General features: G+C 46.5%; 3 protein-coding genes across 4 annotated transcripts; 1 reads left to right on the top strand and 2 right to left on the bottom strand.

The window, feature by feature from the left end:
* Positions 1–112: 112 nt before the first annotated feature.
* Positions 113–1,620, bottom strand: SELENOH (selenoprotein H). The gene is made up of 4 exons (XM_003993396.6): positions 1,307–1,620; positions 1,080–1,225; positions 828–958; positions 113–292 (listed from the first exon to the last, which is right to left on the bottom strand). The coding sequence occupies exons 1-3, from the start codon at positions 1,426–1,428 to the stop codon at positions 858–860; spliced, it is 369 nt and encodes a 122-aa protein (XP_003993445.2). The 5' UTR covers positions 1,429–1,620; the 3' UTR covers positions 113–292; positions 828–857.
* A 513-nt stretch (positions 1,621–2,133) lies between these two features.
* On the bottom strand, positions 2,134–12,548 carry TMX2 (thioredoxin related transmembrane protein 2). Of its 2 annotated transcripts, XM_003993394.5 has the most exons (8): positions 12,309–12,544; positions 5,251–5,311; positions 4,894–5,007; positions 4,554–4,630; positions 4,227–4,333; positions 3,740–3,805; positions 3,518–3,647; positions 2,134–3,017 (listed from the first exon to the last, which is right to left on the bottom strand). In XM_003993394.5, exons 1-8 carry the CDS (start codon positions 12,495–12,497, stop codon positions 2,871–2,873), a joined length of 891 nt encoding a protein of 296 aa, XP_003993443.1. In that variant the 5' UTR covers positions 12,498–12,544; the 3' UTR covers positions 2,134–2,870. The 2 variants fall into 2 exon arrangements, with proteins under 2 accessions (XP_003993443.1, XP_023095630.1); XM_023239862.2 differs by lacking the exon at positions 2,134–3,017 and having other exon boundaries at positions 3,555–3,647; positions 3,751–3,805; positions 12,309–12,548.
* A 287-nt stretch (positions 12,549–12,835) lies between these two features.
* Positions 12,836–21,465, top strand: MED19 (mediator complex subunit 19). The gene is made up of 5 exons (XM_003993371.6): positions 12,836–13,159; positions 18,853–19,109; positions 19,276–19,372; positions 19,691–19,785; positions 19,974–21,465. The coding sequence occupies exons 1-5, from the start codon at positions 12,892–12,894 to the stop codon at positions 20,040–20,042; spliced, it is 786 nt and encodes a 261-aa protein (XP_003993420.3). The 5' UTR covers positions 12,836–12,891; the 3' UTR covers positions 20,043–21,465.
* The last annotated feature ends 117 nt before the right edge of the window (positions 21,466–21,582 follow it).

The following is a 21,582-nucleotide window of genomic DNA, read 5'->3' as shown; positions in this document are numbered from 1 at the left end:
GGAGCTCCAGGATAATTGGTGACCTTAGAATATGAAAAATAGAAAGGGAGCCAATCCCACAAAAGGCTGAGCTCTGTCCATCTAATACCATAACATCAAGTTATTACTCAAATACTTTGTTTCAACTTTTATTAGGCAAACCAAATCCAAGAACTTTTCAGTGCCTTACTAGAGGGCTGCCTCACAACTGAACCATCATTTCTGGAGGGGAAGAAACCAGGGCTTCAGGCACATGACTGAAATTTGGCCATGTCCCGTCATAAATGCTCCAAACGTCACCAGGGACCGAAGGCTGTGAACGTGAGAAGGGAAAAAAGGGTTAGAGAAGGGGCCCAGGCAATCCTAAAGCCTGAGAAAGACGTGTCCCCCACCCTGGAGCCCACAAACCCAGGAGGGTTCAAGGACTGCATCCTACCGCCACATTTCACTCAGCTCATCAGTCAGCTGTCAGTGCCTGACAACATGCAGGAGCATTAGGGATAAAAAACCAGTCAGATCCTTGGGGCCAGGAGTGACAGTACAGTGGTTCTCCCACGGGATCAAGAGAAGGACAACCGCATCTTCCAAGGGCACAAATTGTATTTCTATAGGGTCATTTACATTACCATCAGCATCCTACGACTTAGCGCAAGGACAGTGAAACGTGCAGTTTAGCCAAAAGCACACTGATAAGAAACAATTTTATTGCCGTCTTCTAGCTTTCCTACCAGTAATAAGGGGACATCCTGAGAGCAAGAAGTTACGAGTGGTAGATCCCGTGTGATATGGGGTAGAGGGAGGGCTGCTTCGCAAATAGCCACAATCCACCCCTCCCGCCCCCTTCAAACCTCAGCGTGAGGACTTCTGCTCCAAACACCCTACGAGAGGTACTTCTTCAGCTCCTTCACCACCTCTTGAGGCTCAGGGAACTTGAGTTTGCGTGGGGGCCCCTTCTTAATCCCAGTCCAGAGCTCCACACCTGGGAAAAGACCGAGCGCGAAGTCACTTCGTCGTGCACCAGCCTCTCCCCCACATCCCGAGGTGCCGGCGGTCTGAGACCGGCGCTTCCCGCCTGCCCCTGGTCCCGGGTGCCCACTCACTGCTGCCGTCCGGGCGCAGCAGCGTCACCTCGAAGCTGCCCCTCCGAGGCCTGGCAGGATTCACTTCCACCGGAAGCTCCGGGGTGTCCAGGCGCAGCGCCTGGCTCAGGGCCGCGGCGTTGCGCCCGTAGACGCGTCAGCTCGTGCTAGGGAGAGACGGGGAAGCTCAGAGGCCGGGGCCTTGGTGTGCCCTGGCCCGCCTCCCCGTGCCTCTCCAGGCCCCTCACCAATGCTCGATCACGACGGTCGCCTCCTCCACTCTCTTCCGGTCGCCCGCCGGCTTCTCCCGCTTCTCCGCCGCCGCGACCACCTCCGCTTCGGCCTTCCGCTTCCTGCCGCGGGAAGCCATGGAGCCGGGAGCCGGGCCGACCTGGGGGGAATAGGGTGGAGACTCGGGCACCGAGGGGGCGAGGACTCCGGCCGGAGCCGCTCTAGCCCCAAACCACAGTCCAGAAAACCCGCCGCCAGGACCAAGCCCCTCCCTCGCTGCGGAAAGCGTGGCCGGGGCGCACACGTGGCCTGGAGGCGGGTTCTCTGGGCACAACCACTCAGCCCGCGGCCTGGGGGTGGGGGTGGGGCCCTGGGCGCAACCACCCAGCTGGAGCCCGGAGGTGGGGGGGCTCCTTGGGCACAACCATTCTGCTTACGGTCGGGGGTGGGGAAGGGGAAAAAGTTCCCTGGGCACAACCACTGCCCGCGGAGGGGGGTAAGGTACAGGCAGCCCCTGACGGAGCCACCGCACTTCGGGAGGATCGCCGACTAGGTAGCTCTGAAAACAAGCCGGGCTTCGCACTGGCCTTTCTGTAACTATCCATCCGGCTAAAGAGCGTGCCCCACGCCCCCCCACCCCCCACCCCCCCCCCTCCTCCTTGGGAACCCGCGCACCAATCCCAAACAAAACCCACAAACTAACTTGGTCAGGACTCTAAGATTACGGAAACTAGTCTTCCCCAACTCTCCCGGGTCCTGGGAACCAATGCCAGGCAGGTGAGGTACACACTTCCTCTGCAGTTGCCAGGCCTTTCTAATAGGCTAGGAACACACAAAGGCGCAATCAAAAGGAAATCCCAGTCTTTATTATTGAAAACCATCAACTGGGTGTTGGGAGTAGGTAGGAGACTAAGTGAAACCTCATACCTGCCCAAGGGCGGCTTTCTCCTGAGCCCCACCATACAAAGGAACGTCTCAAACCTATTCCCGTTCCTCCCAAACTCCAAAAATTAGGGGGATTATTCAAAACTATCTCCAATGAGTAAGCTCAGTGGTTAAAGGTTTCTCCTGGGGACCAATGACAAAGTTAGCCTTATTAATGAAGGCCACAGACCAAGCCAGAAATGCCTAAAGAAGTAAGGGTCCTTGAGGGAAAAATCCTAGTGCAGACTCCATACCTAGGCATTTTCTGTTAGGCTTAATATAATCTAGGTAGACTGTGCAGGTCCACTAAGAGGAAGGATGAAAACACCGCACGGTGGAGACATGTGAGTGGTGGACAGCAGCTGATACTCGGACCCAAGCTTGGAAGGCAAGCATTTCCTCCTCCATCATCAGAGATCTCTCCCTCCTTCCAGTGAAAGTTGGCCACAGCAGTGGAGGCCTTCCTGGAGGGTGCCTGTCAATTCCCTGAAAGCCTCTTTAAAATCAGAAGCAGCACCCTGCCTGACTGAGGCAGAGCCAAAGGGGAAACATAAATAAGAGGCCCAGGCCTCAGGCAGGGCCTGTGGTTACAGAAGGGGCAGGGCCTCAAAGGTGGCAGGGCCTCAAAGGTGAGGAAGCACTGAGAAGGCAGGGATTCTATTTGTCCTTCTTGCTTTCTCCCTCTGGCACTTCCGTGGTGGTTGGGGCCACAGGCTGCTCCTCAGGGATGTGATCTCCAGCCTTTGATAGCTTCTTGGCCCTTTGATACAGCTCATTCAGGTTGAATTCTCGGATCACATTCTCCTGCGCAAAAGAGGTGCACACATTAGGGTTCCAGTTGGAAAGGAGAGTTCTTACTAGGAAGTCAGAAATATTTAAACACGGTGTAGGAGAGAAGGAAGGAGAGGACAGAACCAACTCTAACCTAACTCTCCCTTTCTGGGTACTGGAAAAGTCAACCCTGTACAGTTAGTTAAGTACCTGTTATGTGACCATCACTGTACCAAGAATTACAGCTACACTTGTACTCTACGAAAAAACCCTGTGATCCCCAGGCCTACAGACTGGGTACGAGGGCCTTTGAGACTGAATCGTAACTAATAACCGTTCCCCAGTACTAGCAATTCTGGCACATGGGAGAAGCACAACAAATTTGCTGAATAAATTCATGAATTAAATCTGGTAACGAGTGCCCTCTCTCAAAACTAGGGGGCATGTGGCAGAGCCAGGAATCAGAGTGGAGCTCCAAAGCCTACCACTGTTCCACACCCTTCTCCAAACCGTTCGCTCACTCTTTCAGATACCTCAGAGAAGGTCCAAGAGACAGCTCGTCCTTTTTTGTCAATCTGGGGCCGCCGCATGACCTCCTTGCCACCTTGGAATAGGATCAGAGTAGGGAGTTGCTTGGTAAGGGGCGACGTGCTCACTTTGTACCTACAGGGCCCAGAAAGTACTCTGTAAGTGCATCTGTCTACGTCACTTAAAGTGATTTATTGCTCAGACCCTCTGTCCAGGCCTTTACATACCGTGTACTAACATCAGTGTAGCGTCCAACGTCCACCTTCCCAAAATTTAGCCCTGTACAGTTGTACCTGAGAAAAATACATTATTTAACATAGTGAAAGAAGGGAATGGATCAAGGGAAGAAGTCCACATATTTGGGGAGGGGGGAGAAACGCCGTTAGCTGGGGCACCTGGGTGGCTCGCTCAGTGGGTTGAGTAACTGACTCTTGGTCTCTGCTCAGGTCATGATCTCTCAGTTCGTGAGTTCGAGCCCCCCATTGGGCTTTGTGCCACCGTGCGGAGCCTGCATGGGATTCCCTCTCTCTCCCCACCATCTCTTGCTTGTCCCCTACTTGCGTGTGTGCATGCTTTCTCTCTCAAAATAAATGAGTTAACTTAAAAAAAAAAAAAAAGGCTTTGGTTGCAATGTGCAAAATCAAGGCCAAAAACAATGAGAGGGAGAGTGCAGCACCTCAGTTCCCTTCCTCCCCCACCCTCTGTGGTACTCACTTGAGGGAGAGGTCAGCATAGATAGGAGCAAACGACTGGCAGTCATTAGACCAATTGGCAAAGAACTCCACAATCCAGGTGACCCTCCTGTCCCGCTCCAGCTCTTCCTGCCACACACAGAGAAGAAACAGTGAGCTGGACCACACGGGCTCCCAGGTCTGATTCCTCCCCCTGGCTTTCCCTCTCCCCCCACCGCTCCCTAGCTCTGGTAATGAACCGCAGGGCCCTTGACTTCCATTCTGAAGCACTGTTACTCCTCCTAGCGAGGAAAAAGCACAGATACAAGGTCACCCATGAGGGACCCAAGAAACAGGAAAGAGCACTCACATCAATGGTTTTGTCATTGAAGTACTTGATGTACTCAGGGCCCATATACAGGGGGGGCTTGCACGTCATCAGGAACACTAACCAGAAAAAAGATGTCAGAGGAAACATATAAGGCCTTCAGCAGGGGATTTACTTGCAAACCGACTCGAAGATTTCAGGCACCAAAGAATACACTTTGCGGACACACACAGACCACGGACACGTTTCTCTCTTCCTAAAGTTTCCATAGATTCTTCTCACCTGAGCCACACACGTAGTTCATGAGGTACAACATACAGAAGAAGGGTATGGAGAAGCCTGTTTGGGGTCGGAACTCGGGTCCCACAACCAATCTCCTTACCTATGCAAAGTGTGATGTAAAGCAGGCCCATGCGAATATCCAGACGGAAGAAAAGAATTGCATTGGCCACTTTACTGAACATGAAGATGTTGCCTATATGTTGCTCCACAGTGACTGAAACACAAAGATGTCACAGGTCAGGCTGGGCTGCATACTCCTATATCCCGTTTGTCTCTCTTCCTGTGGTACTTTGGATTGGGAGAGGGGGGAGAGGATAAAAGTTCAAGATCAAATTCAGCCTTGGCGCGGAATGTGGGACTCCTTCACCAAATCATGCCCCTCGCATAATAAGAATGAAAGCACGACCAGAGGCCATTAGTCCCAACCTCGAGAAGCTGAGGTGCAGGCTACACTTACTAGATCTGCGGTTTTTCATCATCACAATGGCACTGAGGAACATCAGGATCTCTACTTCTCTCTGGAAGAGAACCAAAGTGACAGGAAATGCCATAAACAGAGATGATGTGGATGGGGAAGGGAGCCAAAAAGGGAAGAAAACCCAGCAGAGCTCCACTCTGGGAATGGTGTCAGCAAAGACAGAAAAGAACCGGAGGGGCGCCTGGGAGGCTCAGTTGGCTGAGCATCAGTTGGTTCAGATTCTTGATTTCAGCTCAGGTCACGATGTCAATGTTCGTGGGTTCAAGCCCCGCCTTAGGCGTCTCTGCTCCAAGCAGTGGTCCTGCTTGGGATTCTCTCTCTCAGCCTCTCCCCACCGCTCAAAATAAATAAATAAACATTAAAGCAAAGGGGGGAAAAAGGAAATAACTGCAGTCAGCTAAGATGTAGTGGGAAAACCACCAGTCAGGGTCCACCCCTGCCGCAAACTGGCTGGTGTCTTTCAGCAGATCACTTAACCTCTGAGCTTTGGTTTCCTTGATGGAACTGTATCTATTTGTTCCAGTATCTAGTAATATCTATTACTGTGAGGATTAAATGAGATAATGGGTATGAAAGAGTTCCACAAAGCCTGGTACCATATAAAACTGTAAGACAGGGGCGCCTGGGTGGCTCAGTCAGTTAGGTATCCAACTTTGGCTCAGGTCATGATCTCACCATTCGTGAGTTTGAGCCCCACACTGGGCTCTGTGCTGACAACTCAGAGCCTGTTTGGGATTCTTTGTCTCTCTCTCTCTCCCTCTCTTTCAAAAATAAGTCAATAATAATTAAAAAAAAACAAAACTGGGGTGCCTAGTGGCTCAGTCGGCTAAGCGTCTTCGCTTACCTCGGCTCACAGGTCATGATCTCGCGGTTCATGAGTCTGACCCCTGCATCGGGCTCTGGTCTGACAGCTCAGAGCCTGGAGCCTGCTTTGGATTCTGTGTCTCCCTCTCTCTCTTCCCCTTCCCTGTTTGTGCTGTCTCTCTCCATCTCAAAAATAAATAAACATTAAAAACAATTTTTTTAACTAAAAAATTAAATAAAAATATAAAAACTGTTAAGAAAATATAACCAACTCAGCGTGACCCTAGCAGAATAAAACTTTTCCAGGGAAACCTTCTCTGTAATATTTCATTAATACAGTATTTGGCTATTTCATTTGGGCGGGGGGGGGGGATTGCTTATGTTAAATCATTCCTCCCCATTCAACAATCATAGTGATAATCCAAGCACCTTTGACCGAATTTGAAAGCTGGCAGAGACCTCAGAGCTTCAGAAACCCTTTTTCAGGATCCTGGGCTCCCAGTTCTTTCTCACTTTCTCAACTGGAAGGTCTGTGAGACAGACAATCATCACAACAAAGAAACAAACAAGGTAATTTCAAAGAGTAAAGACCACAGTGAAGAATAACAAGGACCATGTGAGAGAAAGCATGGGAGGAAGGGCAACTAGAGCTTAGATGGTCTGAGAGGGCTTCCAGACCTTTCTGTTTACAACACAGGTGCCCAAATCACTATTTCAGACAGAGCTAATCAACTGTGATTTACAGCTGGGATTCAGGGACCTCTTAGGTCCTGGATTTTTAGCATCAATCTCCAACAAAAAGTAATTGACTTTAGAAAGAGACCTGTAAAGTGGGGGTCAGGGAATACAACAGACCCTACTAAATCATCCTGAGCAGAAAGGAGCAAGAGTTTTCACAAATGGAATTGGGTTAGAATTGGGACTTAGCAAATATGGAAAAATGAACTTAAAAAAAAAAAGGACCGTGGTCTAGCAGGAGAACAAAGATAGGACTGTAAGGAATATTCTCTGAAAACAAAGTGGGTCAATGGCAAAGACTGGCTATGTATACTCCAAACCAGTTTCTCTTTCCTCCTGGGCGTACTTGGCAGTGAGATGCTCTCTGTCCACCTGCACCTAAGTAGAACTGTGCACCAGCACTCCTGAGTGGCGCGTGAGTAGAAGCGATGTGCCATGTCTGTGCCAGGCAGTAAGAAAGCATGTGGCCTTGCATTCAGCCTTCTGTCTTGTCTGCTGGCTGGATGATGCAAGGATGACCATAAGGCAACAGAGTGGACTGGGGTTCCAGACCAACAATGCAAAGCAGCTGCCCCTTTAGTTGTTCTGCCTGCTTGTTCCTAGTTTTAAACCTTTTATTATGGAAAGTTGCAAATACACACAAAAGTAGAGAGGACACTAAAAGGTAGTGGAATTTGCCACCCCAAAATATGCTACTTTTGATTATTCTGCATAATAATTTTGGACTTAAAAGCAATTAAGAATAGATGTAAGAAAAGCTCCTTGGGACGCCTGGGTGGCTCAGTAGGTTAAGCATCCGACTTCAGCTCAGGTCATCATCTCACAGTTCATGAGTTCGAGCCCCGCATCAGGCTCTGTGCTGACAGCTTAGAGCCTGGAGCCTACTTCAGATTCTGGGTCTCCCTCTCTCTCTCTGCCCCTCCCCCACTCGCACTCTGTCTCTCCCTCTCTCTCAAAATTAAACACTAAAAACATTTTTTAAAAAATGGAGGGCCTGGGTGGCTCAGTTGGTTAAGCATCCAACTTCAGCTCAGGTCATGATCTCATGGTTCATGAGTTCGAGCCCCGCATCAGGCTCTGCGCTGACAGCTCAGAGCCTGGAGCCTGTTTCAGAGTCTGTGTGTGTCTCTCTCTCTCTCTGCTCACACTGTCTCTCTCAAAAATAAATAAACATTAAAAAAATTTTTTTAATTAAAAAAAAAAAAAAGAGATAGGAAAAAATTAAAAGAAAAGCTCCTTGCCCTCCCTCTCTGTGTCTAAAAGCAGGACATAAATTTTTAAAGGTGTTCCTCCAACCCTCTCTACCAGGAAGGACAAAAGTTAATCAAGGGAGACAATTTTAGACCCTATCAGCCTGGAGACAGCACCAGAGGAACCTAACATAACTAATGGGACTTTATCTGCCATTAGTTTACCTTCCCACAGTTTGCTGCCCTTTGAAGCCTAAAAGTTCTTTCCTTTGTCCGGTCATTTCTCCAAAAATGTATTGCTCTTTGTTGAGCCAGAGTTCTTTTTTTTTTTGAAAATTTTTTAATGTTTTTATTTATTTTTGAAAGAGAGAGAGAGAAAGAGACAGAGCATGAGCGGGGAAGGAGCAGAGAGAGAGAGGGAGACACAGAATTCAAAACAGGCTCCAGGCTCTGAGCCAGCAGCACAGAGCCCAATGCGGGGCTTGAACCCACAAACTGTGAGATCATGACCTGAGCTGAAGCTAGACACTCAACCGAGCCACCCAGGCGCCCCTATAAGCCAGAGTTCCAATCCACTTCTGAGTTAATTCATTTTCCCTGGGTATCTTCATGTACACATGAGGTATACATATGAATAAACTTTATCTTTTAACTGCTTTTTTTTTTTAAGTAGGCTGCATGCCCAGCACAGAACCCAAAATGAGACTTGAACTCATGACCCTGAGATCAAGACCTGAGCTGAGATCAAGAGTCAGATGCTTGAGCCATCCAGGGGCTCCCCTCTTGTTTTCAATCTGTCTTTTATTACAGGGGTCTCAGCTAAGACCTCAAAAAGGTAAATAAAACTAATTTTCCACCCCTACAATACTTTAATAAATCCCTACTACTCAGATTTAACAGTAATGTTTTGCCAATTTTTTTGGCAATGTTTTGCCAATGTTTTTGCCATTTCACCTATGCTACCCACTTGTTTTGGAGAAACTTAAAGCAAATTCTAACTATTATCATTTCATCTGTAAATACTTCAGTGTGTATCTCTTACAGATAAAGACTTGTTTTTTTTTTTTTTTTTAAGGAACCCTTTTTTTTTAAGTTTTTTTTTTTTTTTTTTTAAGTAATCTCTACACCCAACATGGGGCTTAAACTCACAACCCCAAAAGCAAGAGTTGCATGCTCTTCCAACTGAGCCTGCCAGGCTCCCCAGGACTTCTGCTTTTCTTTCTTTCTTTCTTTCTTTCTTTCTTTCTTTCTTTCTTTCTTTCTTTCTTTCTTTCTTTCTTTCTTTCTTTCTTTCTTTCTTTCTTTCTTTTTTAAACAAACCAAAATAGCATTGTCATATCTAACACAATTAATAACTCCTTACTGTCATTTACTACTTGGTCCTTATTCAAATGATCTCAGTTACCTCAAACTGTCTTGGTACAGTTGCTTGTTCAAATAAGGAACAAGCAAGGAAGGTCCACACAGTACACTTAGCTGATGTGCTTCTCTGGCCTTCCTTTATCTCTAAAGGCTATCTATTCTTTCTTTTTACCCTAGGCTATGTATCTGTTGAAAACACGCATCCAGGCGCCTGCGTGGCTCAGCCAATTGGCTGAGCATCCCACTTCGGCTCAGGTCATGATCTTGAGGTTTGCGAGTTTGAGCTGCTCACTGGGCTGGCCGCCATCACTGCAGACAAGCAGAAGCCTGCTTCGGATCCTCTGCCCCGCTCCCCCCACCCCTCCCCTGCGCCCCTCCTCCACTCTTGAGAGCTCTCTCTAAAATAAACATTTAAAAAAAAAAAAAGACAGTCATATGAACTGTCAACTTTCCCGCTTTCTGGATTTGGCTGTTTGCAAACTGATGCTATGTGTTCTTCTGATGATGATTTTCTATCCACTGTATTTTTTATAAAGTGGCAATGAAACCTAGAGGCTTGCATACAATGAAATCCACATCTTTTGCAAGAAATACGTCATTGGTGGAGTATCTAGCACCACCTTCTGCATCCCTTTAGAGACGGTTTTAGCATCCACAGATGATCGTTGCCTAGGTTTATTATTCCATTAGGGGTTGCTACCTGTTTTTTGGTTGGTTGACTGATTTTTTTAGTAAGCTCTATGCCCAACATACAGCTTGAACTCACAACCCTGAGATCAGGTGCCATATGCTCCACAGACTGAGCCAGCCAGGCATCCTTGCTAAATGATTTTTAAATTCTATCAGTCCTTCTGTATTTATTAGCTCAAATTTGTCTATTAAGAAGTCAACATTCCCTTAGCAATTATTTGGGTACTCTGGAAGACAATATATACAGAAAATGCAAAATGATTGATTCTTTCCTTTTATTTAATAAAACAGAAATAAACTTTTGTTAAGTCACTGAAAATCTGAGGTTTACTTTTTTAGGAAATATTTTATTTATTTTTGGGAGAACAAGGTGGGGAGGATCTGACACCAGCTCTGCACTGACAGGCTGACAACAGCGAGCCGGATGTGGGGCTCGAACTCACAACCCGTGAGATCACTACCTGAGCTGGAGTCCACACTCAACTGATGAGCCACTCAGGTGCCTCTTGTTATTTATTTTTATTTAGCTGTTATTGCTAACATTATTTACCTTAATACCCTAACTTCTCAGTCACCAAGGTAAATCAGTAAAACATGGGTTTTCCAGGAAAACAAACACTGGCTATAAACTCTAAGTAAAAAAAAAAAAAAATCTATTAGAGAAATAGTAAAATACAAAAACTCCAGTATTTTACATATTATTAAAGGAGAGTATACAAAGAAATTAGTTCTATAAAAGGTCCCTACACTTATTAAAATCTTTACTACTACCCACTTATGTCTTGTATCTTTGAGTCCCATTTTGGTTAAATCAGTATAGAATACAGTGGTCCTCCCTTATCTGTGGTTTTAGTTACTGCGGTCAACCTCGGTCAGGAAACACATCATCCTCTTTCTGACTTATCAACAGAAGGTCAATAGTAGCCTAATGCTATGTTACAGTGACTATGACATTCACCTCACTTCATCTCACCTCCCTTTATCATCCGATATCATCATCAGAAGGATGAGTATAGTATGGTAAGATACTTTAGGGGAGGGAAAGAGAGAGAGAGAGACCACATTGACATAACTTTTATTACATTATACTGTTATACATGTCCTAGTTTATCATTATTGTGGTTAATCTCTTACTGTACCTAAATTGTAAATTAAACTTTACCAAAGGTATGTATGTATAGGACAATCCATCATATATATAGGGCTCCATGCTATCCAGAGTTTCAGGGAACCACTGGAGGTCTTGCAACGAATATTTACTCCCCACTCGCCTCAGATATACAGGGGAGGGGGACAGATGGACTACTGTATTAGATAAAAATAGGATCTTCTAAAGTAGCATGGGTACACTTGAGCTAATTAGGAACACTAAGGACAGAGGAAACATGAATGAGTAAACAAGGAATGGAGGACAAAAATAAGGAGTGGGTTCTGGTAAAGGTCAAGACTCATTTGGGGGTCTGAGAAAAAGACAAAACCCAAGGTTGACCCTCCTCCCTCAGAACACAGCTGCTGTTGTACAGCAGAGAGAGCACAGAGCTTCAAGTCATTTTTCTGAGCGGTCTCTCCTCTCCTACTCAGGAAGTACAGCAAGAGGCTTGAGATAGATTTCTTTACAATTTTTTTTTTTTTTTTTTTTTTTTTTACAATCCCTTTTTAACAGACCTAACAACTGTGTTCATTTTTACGTCCGGAGGACGCAGGGCAGTGCCTAGCAGATAGTGCCCACTCTGGAAATATTAATTGGACTAAGAAACGGCTGATAAGAGTGTGCAGGTGCTATGGCCAAAACCGTGGTTTCAAGTCGCAATCACTCACTAGCTGACTCACTAGTGATTAGTTTGGCAACTCGCCTAACCACGCCGAGATCAATTTCTTCATCAATAAAACGTGAATACTACTACCCGCCTTGTTTATTTCACTGGCTCGTCAAGAGACTTTACATAATGGGCAGCCCTGTAAAACACTGTAAATGTGTAGAGTTTGGGTACGGCTCTTGGCCAGCAGGAATGCTGACACAGAACCAGGACTCAAGAACACTAAGAGCCAGCCTGCTGTGCAGGATATCCTGTTTTCCCGTCTTAATTAAACATGAAGTGGTTTAGGCTCGATGATGGTCCAGGCCCTACATTCTAACAATCCGTAGGTCCGCTACAGGCTGGGAACCTCAGGTATCCTCAAAAAGGTGAACCTGGAGGCTCCCGCATGCAACCGCTGGGGACAGGGACAGTCAAGGTCGCGGGGTCCGCTCACCCAGTCAAAGTCACACGGGTTGCCGTCTTCGCGTTGCGTGGGAAGACTGCTGCAGAGAGGAGGTAGCTTCCTCACGAGTAGGAATGCAGCAGAAAGCAGGGCTGACAGGAGATAGTAAGGTCGGGCCAGCCATCGTGAAAGTCGTGGCACCGAATACACCAGAGCAATTAAAGGTGCGAGGACCGCCATCTTCCCGGCCCCTGCGGCGCCCGCCGCTCTTCGGCGTCTGTAGGTCTGGCCCCGCCTCTCTCACCATTGAGACTGCCATTGGGCCTAGTCTCGGATGCACCGCCTCTGTGCCCGGAAGTAGATCTCTCATTGGGCGCTGCTGCAGGTAAGCAATTAAAAGGGATTTAACACCTTATTGGTCGATCTAGCTGTCGCTTTTTCCACTTAAGTCATTTTATTGGATATGCGACTGTCCCGAACGGAGAACTACAGAGAAGAATTTAATTAGGTTAGATAGCACTTCCTGAACGTTCTCATAAAGCGACGGAAGTAGTTGCCGGAAAAAGGTAGGCGGAACACCCAATGAAAAGCGGCTCCTGAGGAAGGGGGCGGGACACCATGAAAGGATTGTCCAATGAAAACTACCGACGCCAGACACCGGGACAGGGCCGGGGTGGAGGAGACGATGGAGAATTTCTCGGCGCTGTTCGGTGCTCAGGCTGACCCACCACCGCCCCCAACCGCACTCGGCTTCGGACCAGGGAAGCCACCACCTCCGCCTCCCCCTCCTCCGGGCGGGGGCCCCGGCACGGCCCCGCAGCCCACCTCGGCCACGGCCCCGCCCGGCGCCGACAAGTCAGCGGCTGGTTGTGGTCCCTTCTACCTAATGCGGGAGCTCCCAGGTGAGTACTAGGCCCGGCCGAAAGCAGCCAATCAGATCATAGTGAGGAGATGATGGGCGTGGCTCTCAGCCGGCTGGCGGAGGTGTTAGGTAACCTAGGCAACGCGTGCCAGGACCTTGGAGCTCAAAGCGGGTCGGAAGGGGTCTGAGGATTCCCACCCCTTTGGATGAGTGACGTAAGTTTTTGGCAGGGATTGGGAGGTGGCGGAGAATAAATTTCCGTGACCTTCTTTCACACCATATCTGGCTCTGTCCCTGATACTGGTTCATGATTGCCTAAAGATTATCCCGAATTTGAGTTTGGAACTCGACAGTCCTCATTTAACATCCCTGGAGACCTAAGGTTTTCCAAATCTGCCACCAACTTGCTGTTGGTTTGAGGCATGTTGCTCTCCTACTCAGGGCCTCCACATTTCCTTATCTGTCCGAAGGAGCGATTAGAATTGAACCAAAAATTTGCTTTGCTGGAGCACCTACTATGTACCAAGCACTGTTCTAAATGCGTTAAGGTTCAGCTGTGAATAGGGTTGACAAGATCTTTGCCTTTTTTGGAGTTTACATTTCAGAGGAGGAGGCACAGAGTACCCTAGATAACATCAGATAATGGTTAGTGCTAACAGGAAAAAAACTGGTAAAGAATTGAGGAGGCCGAACTACTTTAGCTGGAGTGATCAAAGAAGCCCTCTCTGAGTAGATAATTTCTGAGCTTAAATGTAAAGAGTCAGCCATGTGTGAGGGGGAGAGCTAAATCAAGATGCAAGAAATGAGGTCAGGATCCCTGCTGTGAGGGAAAAGCTTGGAATATCTGAGAGTCAGAAGACCAGCTGGACTCCAGTGAAGGTTCAAGGGAAAGAGTTATAGGAGATGAAGGTGAGAAGGGCAGGCAGAGGACTTTGATCTGAAGTTCAGGGGGAGCCATTTTATTTGTTTGGTTTTTAGTACTCTCTATACCCAACATGGGGCTCAAACTCATGACCTGAGATCAAGAGTCGCATGCTCTGCTGACTGAACCAGCCAGGCGCCCCTCAGGGGGAGCCATTTTCACACAGGAAAGTGACATGATCTAATTGTTTTAATCACTCAAGCTGCTACATTAAGAATGGAAAGTGGAGGTGGGGGAAAGTGGGGAAGTCAGTCAGAAGTTACTGCTTAGTAGTCCAGGAAAGAGACGACGGTTTGGACTAGGCAGTAGCAGTGGAGGAGAGAAGTGAACAGATAGATACAGGATAAATGTTAGGGGTGGAGCTTATAGGAACGAAGGATCGAATATAAAAGTAGAGAGGAGGGGCACCTGGGTGGCTCAGTAGGTTAAGCTTCTGTCTTTTGGTTTCAGCTCGGGTCCTGATGTCACGGTTTGTGGGTTCGAGCCCCTTCAGGCGCCACGCTGACAGTGCAGAGCCTGTTTGGGATTCTGTCTCCCTCTCTTTCTGCCCCTACTCCGCTCGTTCTTCCTCTCTCAACTAAAAACTAAAACTAATGATAATAATAAGAAGAAAATGTAAAAAAAAAAAAAAATAGTAAGTCTTTAATAAAAGTAGAGAAGAATTGAGAATACTTGTAAATCTGTGGCTTGAATAATTGGGTGGATGGTAGTGCTGAGACCAAGAAGGAACAAGTTTGAGAAGGTGGAAATCAAGAGTCATTTTGGACGTGTTCAATCTCCCAAGTGTCTTTTTTTTTTAATGTTTATTTTTGAGAGAGAGTATGTATGTGCATGAGTGGGGGAGGAACAGAGAGAGAGGGGGTCAGAGGATCCGAAGCGGGCTTGAAGTTGACAGCAGCCAGCGGATGTGGGGCCTGAATTCCCTGTGAGATCATGACCTGAGCCGAAGCCGGATGCTCAACTGACTGAGCCACCCAGGTGCCCCTCCCAAGTTGCCTTTCAATTCCTCCCAAGTCCTACTGCTACATCAAGAGTTGAGAGAAATAATAATGCATATTGGTACAGTGCTTTGAAGTTCACAATGCAGTTAAATATGTATGTAATAGAGTTTAATACTTAGAATAGCCCTTTCAGGGCCCCCTGGGTGCCTCAGTCGGTTGAGCATCCAGCTCTTGGTTTTGGCTCAGGTCATGATCTCACAGTTCATGAGTTCTAGCCCTGCATCAGGCTGTCTGCTGTCGGCACAGAGCCTGCTTCGGATCCTCTGTCCCCTTCTCTGCACCTCCCCCGCTCATGCTGTCAAAAATAAACATATAAAAAAAAAAAGTTCTTTGAGGTAGGCATTTTATAGCTGGAAAAAAAACTGAAGCATAGAGAGATTGACTTTCCTTTGGTTAGTGGTTGATGTCTACCAGAAGTTTCTCCAACCTTATCTATTCTGATGGTACCTGTTTGTATCAGTCAGTTGATAGAGATATTGAATAGGTTTTGGGCAAATGCTGGGTATGTAGGAAGTGGGGTATGTGGTGAGAAGGGGAGAGAACTAATATGTCTAGTCCTTGCTTTTTTTAAAAAATGTTTTTGATGTTTATTTATTTTTGAGCACGAGAGAGAGAGAGAGAGAGAGAGAGAGAGAGAGAATGAGTGGGGGAAGGGCAGAGAGGGAGACACAGAATCTGAAGCAGGCTCCAGGCTCTGAGCTGTCAGCACAGAGCCCGACATGGGGCTCAAACCCACAAAACATGAGATCATGACCTGAGCTGAAGTCTGGCGCTTAACTGACTGAGCCACCCAGGCACCCCTAGTCCTTGCTTTTAGAGAGCTTATTTTACTTAGGGATATAAAATATGTGGTTTAAAGATAGTGTCTATATTACTTGTCAAGGTTAATCTCATTACTTTGTGGTCCTGCCTCACATACAACTAACAACTACAGGATGGGGGGCCCTGGTTGGCTCAGTAGGTAGAACACGCAACCCCTGATTTTGGGGTTGTGAGTTCAAACCCCACATTGGGGGTAGAGTTTGCTTTAAAAAAAACAAAACAAAACAAAACAAAACAAAAAAACAGAAACTACATGATGGTTTTAAAAATGTTTACTATCCAAAATGACAGAAAGAGTTGTCACTTGAGCCAGACCTGGAAAATTCATATTGGTGAAGAAAACTAGAAAAGATGGTCTTATAATTACATCAGTATAAAAACAAATTTCCTAAAAGGAAACAAAATGAGCGTGTTTTTCAGGAGATGATGAGAGACTCATTTGGATGGATCAGAATTTGGCACAGGGGAGTAGTGGTTGATCACACCCCAAAGCTTACAGTAAGATATGTTTTATCGTGAGTGCCAAAGGAATTTGAGCTTTTTCCTTAGGGTAATAGTACATCATTGAGATTTTTGAGCTGTGTGGTACTGCTTCTAAAAATACCTGGAGAATATGGGTGCCATGTATTGAAACAGAGAAACCATGAGTGAGGTGGGGAGTATTGAGAGTTTAAAAAGATGAATCTGGGGGTGCCTTGCTGGCTCAGTCAGAAGAGCATCCAGGGATGCCTGGGTGGCTCAGTTGGTTAAGCGTCAGACTTTGACCTAGGTCATGATGTCGCCATTCCCAAGTTCAAGCCCCACGTCAGGCTCTGTGCTGACGGCCCAGAGCCTGGATCCTCCTTCAAATTCTGTGTCTCCCTCTCTCTCTGCCCCTCCCCCACTCAACGCTCTGTCTCTCTCTCTCTCTCTCTCTCAAAAATAAATAAATGTTAAAAAAAAAAAAAATTGGGGCGCCTGGGTGGCGCAGTCGGTTAAGCGTCTGACTTCAGCCAGGTCACGATCTCGCGGTCCGTGAGTTCGAGCCCCGCGTCAGGCTCTGGGCTGATGGCTCAGAGCCTGGAGCCTGTTTCCGATTCTGTGTCTCCCTCTCTCTCTGCCCCTCCCCCGTTCATGCTCTGTCTCTCTCTGTCCCAAAAATAAATAAACGTTGAAAGAATAAAAAATAAAAAAATAAAAATAAAAAATTAAAAAAGAAGAGCATCCAATTCTTGATGTCAGGGTTGTGAGTTCGAGGCCCACGTGGGGCATAGAGATTACTTAAAAATTTTCAAATCTTAAAAAAAAATGTTTTTAATTCAAAATTAAAAAATGAATCTGCATGAAGTTGACTAAGAGGAAGTTGGAAATGCAAGATTAGTTTTTAGGAGGGGAGTCAGGGCTGGAGGGAGAGATTTATAAATCACCTTCATGGAACTGACAGTCAAAACGGGAAGTTGGGTGGACGCGTAAAGTGTTCCAGAAAAGCAGGAGTGCCTTCTCACCTCAACCTTGAGCATGACCACCTGGAAGAGGAGAGCCGACCGGGGCGGGTGGGGAAAGTAGGGCACTCTTATGGCAGGAGGCAGTGCCTAGTTTTGAGGAGCAGTACTGTGGCACTGAGTCCCCTGCTGTTACAGTAGACCACTGCTGAAATGTTTGGCATGGAAAAGAAAAAAGGGAAGAAGGTAGGGCCTAGGGGTATGGAGGGGAAAATACCTTGCTCACTTAATAGTTACTGAGCACTGAAGGTGTGTACTGTGTTGGGCACCAGCGACACAGGTATGAACAGGAAAGACCTGGTCTCGGCCCTCAAGGGACTCCCGGTTCAGAGCCGGAGTTTTTCCAAGTGAATGATTATGAACAAGCCACTCTTGTCACTTGTATTCTTCGTGTTCGTCATAACTGTAGATGAAACTGTAGGCAGGGTAGACAGCTCCACCCTTGCCTCTAGATCCTTACTACATTACTAATAAGTTTCTATTCTTTGAAAAAGGTCGGCCGTGCAATATTTGTACTGATAGTGCCTTGCATCTATAGAATATACTTTTCAATGTTTTCATTTAAACCTTGAAAAAAATTAAGTGTGCTTAAGAGAGCTGTTACCCCACTCCAGAGATAAGAGGAAACTGAGGCATAGAGTATGACTAGGATGAGAATCCTGTTTGCTCAGCTGCTAATCAAACATTTCTTTTTTCTAGGCAAAGCATTATACTTTAATTAGGAAGAATAGAGACGGTGGTAACAAGTTAGGCAGCAGTAGCTTAAAAAAAAAAACGTTTATTCCCTATGTAATTAGTGGTTCTGGCTATTAAAAAAAAAAAGAAAGAAAAAAAAAGGGGTCCTTGACCAGAGACATTCAAGCCATTGGGTCATAGCTGGCCCTTACCTTGCTTCTAGTTGAGCTCTGAGGTAACATCCTGCTGGTGTCAGACAGTATAATTTCTCGCTGTGAAAAGCACTCGGAACTGTGTTTAGCCTGGAGTAAGGATCATGTAAGTTACTACTGCGGTGAGTCCAAGGAAGGGAGAGTGTCTCCTTCATTGGGGAAGAGCAGTTTCCATGTGCCCTGTTTGGATTTTTGCCGACTTGTCTCCTTCCCATTCCAACCTACCCTACCATTCTACAGTAGTATATTTTTTAGTGTTTATTGTATGTTATTTCATTTTGCTGTTTTTTACTTTAAAAATAAATTTAAATCTTTGTAATGCTCACCTAAAAGATTCTTTGCAGTCCTTCACTTTCCCTGTGGGGTTCTTAAAAAATTCTTCAGGGCGCCTGGGTGGCCCAGTCGGTTAAGCGACCGACTCTTGATTTCGGCTCAGGTCATGATCTCACGGTTTCGTGAGTTCGAGCCCCACATCAGGCTCTGCACGCTGACCGTGCACAGAACTTGCTTGAGATTCTCTCTCCCCCTCCCCTGCTCGCGTGCTCTCTCTCAAATAAGTTAAAAAAAATTTCTCTTGGGACTGATTTTTTTGTTGTTGTTCTTCTCCCTGTGTCCTCTAGGTAGCACTGAGCTGACAGGCAGCACCAATCTGATCACACACTACAACCTGGAACATTCCTATAATAAATTCTGTGGGAAGAAGGTGAAGGAGAAGCTAAGTAACTTCCTGCCTGACCTGCCAGGGATGATTGATCTGCCCGGTTCCCATGATAACAGCAGCCTCCGCTCCCTCATTGAGAAGCCCCCTATTCTTGGTGGCTCTTTTAATCCTATCACAGGGACCATGCTGGCTGGCTTTCGCCTCCACACTGGCCCGGTGAGTCCCCTCCTGGGGAGGAAGAAGGCACACGGGGAGGCCTGAAAGGCATGGAGGTGGTTTTTCTGTCCAAGTCTGTTCCTTCATAACTTACTGAGCAGAACAGATGATGGGAGCAGGGGATCTCCTCCCTCCTCTCACCTGGACATTCCTTTGGTTCCTTCAGTTACCAGAGCAGTGTCGTCTGATGCATATTCAGCCTCCCAAGAAGAAGAATAAACACAAGCACAAACAGAGCCGTACCCAGGACCCTGTCCCCCCAGGTAAGAAGCAGTTCTGTTCAAAGCCAGAAAACCTGGATCTGGTTGGACCTTCCTCAGTTAAAAGGCCAGAGAGGTTCCTTACACAGCCCTGGACTCCCAAATTCTCCTGAAACTGATCTCAAGGTAATTAGCGTTCCTTGCAAGTAGGTCTCCTGGGCAAGTAAAAACCTGGAACCATGCTTTAGCAGTGCCTCCCTATGCTTTCTGGCCGCTACAAGAACAGCAGTTGCCCTCGACTAGGTTTTCCTGTGGTCTTTTGAGTTCCTAGCAGTAAGGAATTTTGAGCTCTGCAGGTGATAAGCACATACTCTCCTACAGAAACGCCATCTGATTCTGATCACAAGAAGAAGAAAAAGAAAAAAGAGGAGGATCCTGAACGGAAGAGGAAGAAGAAAGAGAAGAAGAAAAAGAAGGTAGGGTAGGGGCCTGTTGCTGCAGCCCCCCGGAATCTCCCCACTTCACCCCGCCCCCAGTAGTCCTTTGCCTCAGCTTGGACCCAGGATTGAAAACCCAGGGCACATCGGTTTTTTCCGGTACAGCCCTGATCAAGGCCAAGGCTACTTCCTAGTTGTTCTTACCCTTCCTTCCTTGTCTTCCCCAGAACCGACACAGTCCAGACCACCCAGGCGTGGGCAGCTCTCAGGCCAGCAGCAGCAGCAGCCTCCGCTAACAGGGCTCTACCAGAATGGCTTTTCCTGCCTGACAAAAGCTGCCTTCCAGGCTCGGACACTGCCTTGGGAGCATCCCCTGCAACCGGGACAGAAGCCAGCTCCTGCTGTGCTTGACTGAGATTAACGCATTATATGACAGAAGGGCCATGCTTTTGTTAAGGCTCAGCCCGGTTGGCTTTCTCACGGACCTCTCTTCCTCTCCCAGGAAGCTTTCTTTTCATCTCTTTTGTGCAATTGGTCTGATTTAGGACATTGTCTCATTTGTTAGGGTCTTTCTTTTTTTTGAAAAAAAATTTACATTTATCAAACTGGGTGAACTGTGGCTGCCTATTAAGAGGTAAGTGCCTTTCTGTGTGAGTCAGGGTTTAAGCGAAGGCATTCAAAGATCAGAGTGAATTTGGGTCTTATCATTATGTTATCTCATTAGCAGGCAGGGAAACCACCAGAGTAAGATCTGGGAGCATGGTCACAAGTGAGGCAGAGCTTGCTAATACCTGTCTACAGCAGACACATAACACTCTGCCCATAGTGTTGAGAACCAAGCACCTGGATGAGGCTCCATCTGAAGAGTCAATCCAGTTAAGTCTCAACTGTCTTCTGAGTCAATCTTACATTGAAACAGAATCGCCAACTGAAAAAGCACCCACAGTCACCAGTGTAGTTCAACAAGGTTAATTCCTGGTCAAGCCTGTGATTTTTTTTTTTTTTTTTTTTTTTTAAATAAACCTCTGGCAAGCAAAGGTAAATGTTTTTCTCGTCTTCATAGGAGTCTTTGAACTGCCTCATTCCTTAATTAAGACAATTAAATTATTTGGCTGATTCGAAAACATTTCTAAGCTAAGACAGCAACAAAAAGGCAGCCTAAACCAGCAAAATGCAATAGGAAACCCAAGCTAATGTAATCTGACTTTAAATAAACTTGACACAGAAGAGTTAAAATCTGTTGCCATGAGCCAAGGTTGTTACTTAGATCAGTAGGTGGGAAACCACTCATTCAGCGAGTTTTAATCTAGGATATCAGAGCAAGAGCGTATATACTTAAGTCATGGACAGCGAAAATAATGGGTTCTGGTCAATTGCTGAAGATTTAGTATCTGAGGAGGCCTATTTAAAACTAGGGCACAGCCTTTTTGCTTCTGACAAACAGAAGAGACAAAGTGAGATACCAAATTAAAGTGCCAGCCATATCCATCCAGTCAGTCCGCCTCTAACAGGCTTTTTCATCCCTCGATCATCCACTGTCTCACCTTTGGCTACATCCAAAAAGGGCTTTACTTTCCAGAGACAAAATTCTGTATTAAAGAACTGTGGCAGTCAAGATTCTCTAAGCTTTGAAATGACCAGGAGTTTTGACGGTCACAAAAGACTTTTCAGGAATTTTTAAATTAAATCACCCAAATAAAAACAGGACCTGTCCTGTAACGTTTCAAGTAGTTATTTTCACTATAATCCTGCCTAAAGGTGAGCCAGGACAAGAGAAGCTTATGAAGTTTTCTTTGTAACTTCCCACCAGAGACCATTCACCCTGCCTTAACCAGA

Source organism: Felis catus, chromosome D1, assembly GCF_018350175.1.
Source record: "Felis catus isolate Fca126 chromosome D1, F.catus_Fca126_mat1.0, whole genome shotgun sequence".
NCBI classification, from domain to species: domain Eukaryota; kingdom Metazoa; phylum Chordata; class Mammalia; order Carnivora; family Felidae; genus Felis; species Felis catus.
The sequence above is the reverse complement of the archived record's forward strand: the minus strand, read 5'-3'. Positions and strand labels throughout refer to the sequence as shown.

Coding starts and splice junctions, on each gene's coding strand:
- TMX2 (XM_003993394.5), bottom strand. CDS start 12,497: ATGGCGGTCCTCGCACCTTTAATTGCTCTGGTGTATTCGGTGCCACGA. Junction 4,631..4,893: donor TTACATCACACTTTGCATAG/GTAAGGAGATTG, acceptor TTTTCTGGTTAG/TGTTCCTGATGACGTGCAAG. Junction 3,806..4,226: donor TATGCTGACCTCTCCCTCAA/GTGAGTACCACA, acceptor TATTTTTCTCAG/GTACAACTGTACAGGGCTAA.
- MED19 (XM_003993371.6), top strand. CDS start 12,892: ATGAAAACTACCGACGCCAGACACCGGGACAGGGCCGGGGTGGAGGAG. Junction 19,110..19,275: donor TTCGCCTCCACACTGGCCCG/GTGAGTCCCCTC, acceptor TGGTTCCTTCAG/TTACCAGAGCAGTGTCGTCT. Junction 19,373..19,690: donor CCAGGACCCTGTCCCCCCAG/GTAAGAAGCAGT, acceptor ACTCTCCTACAG/AAACGCCATCTGATTCTGAT.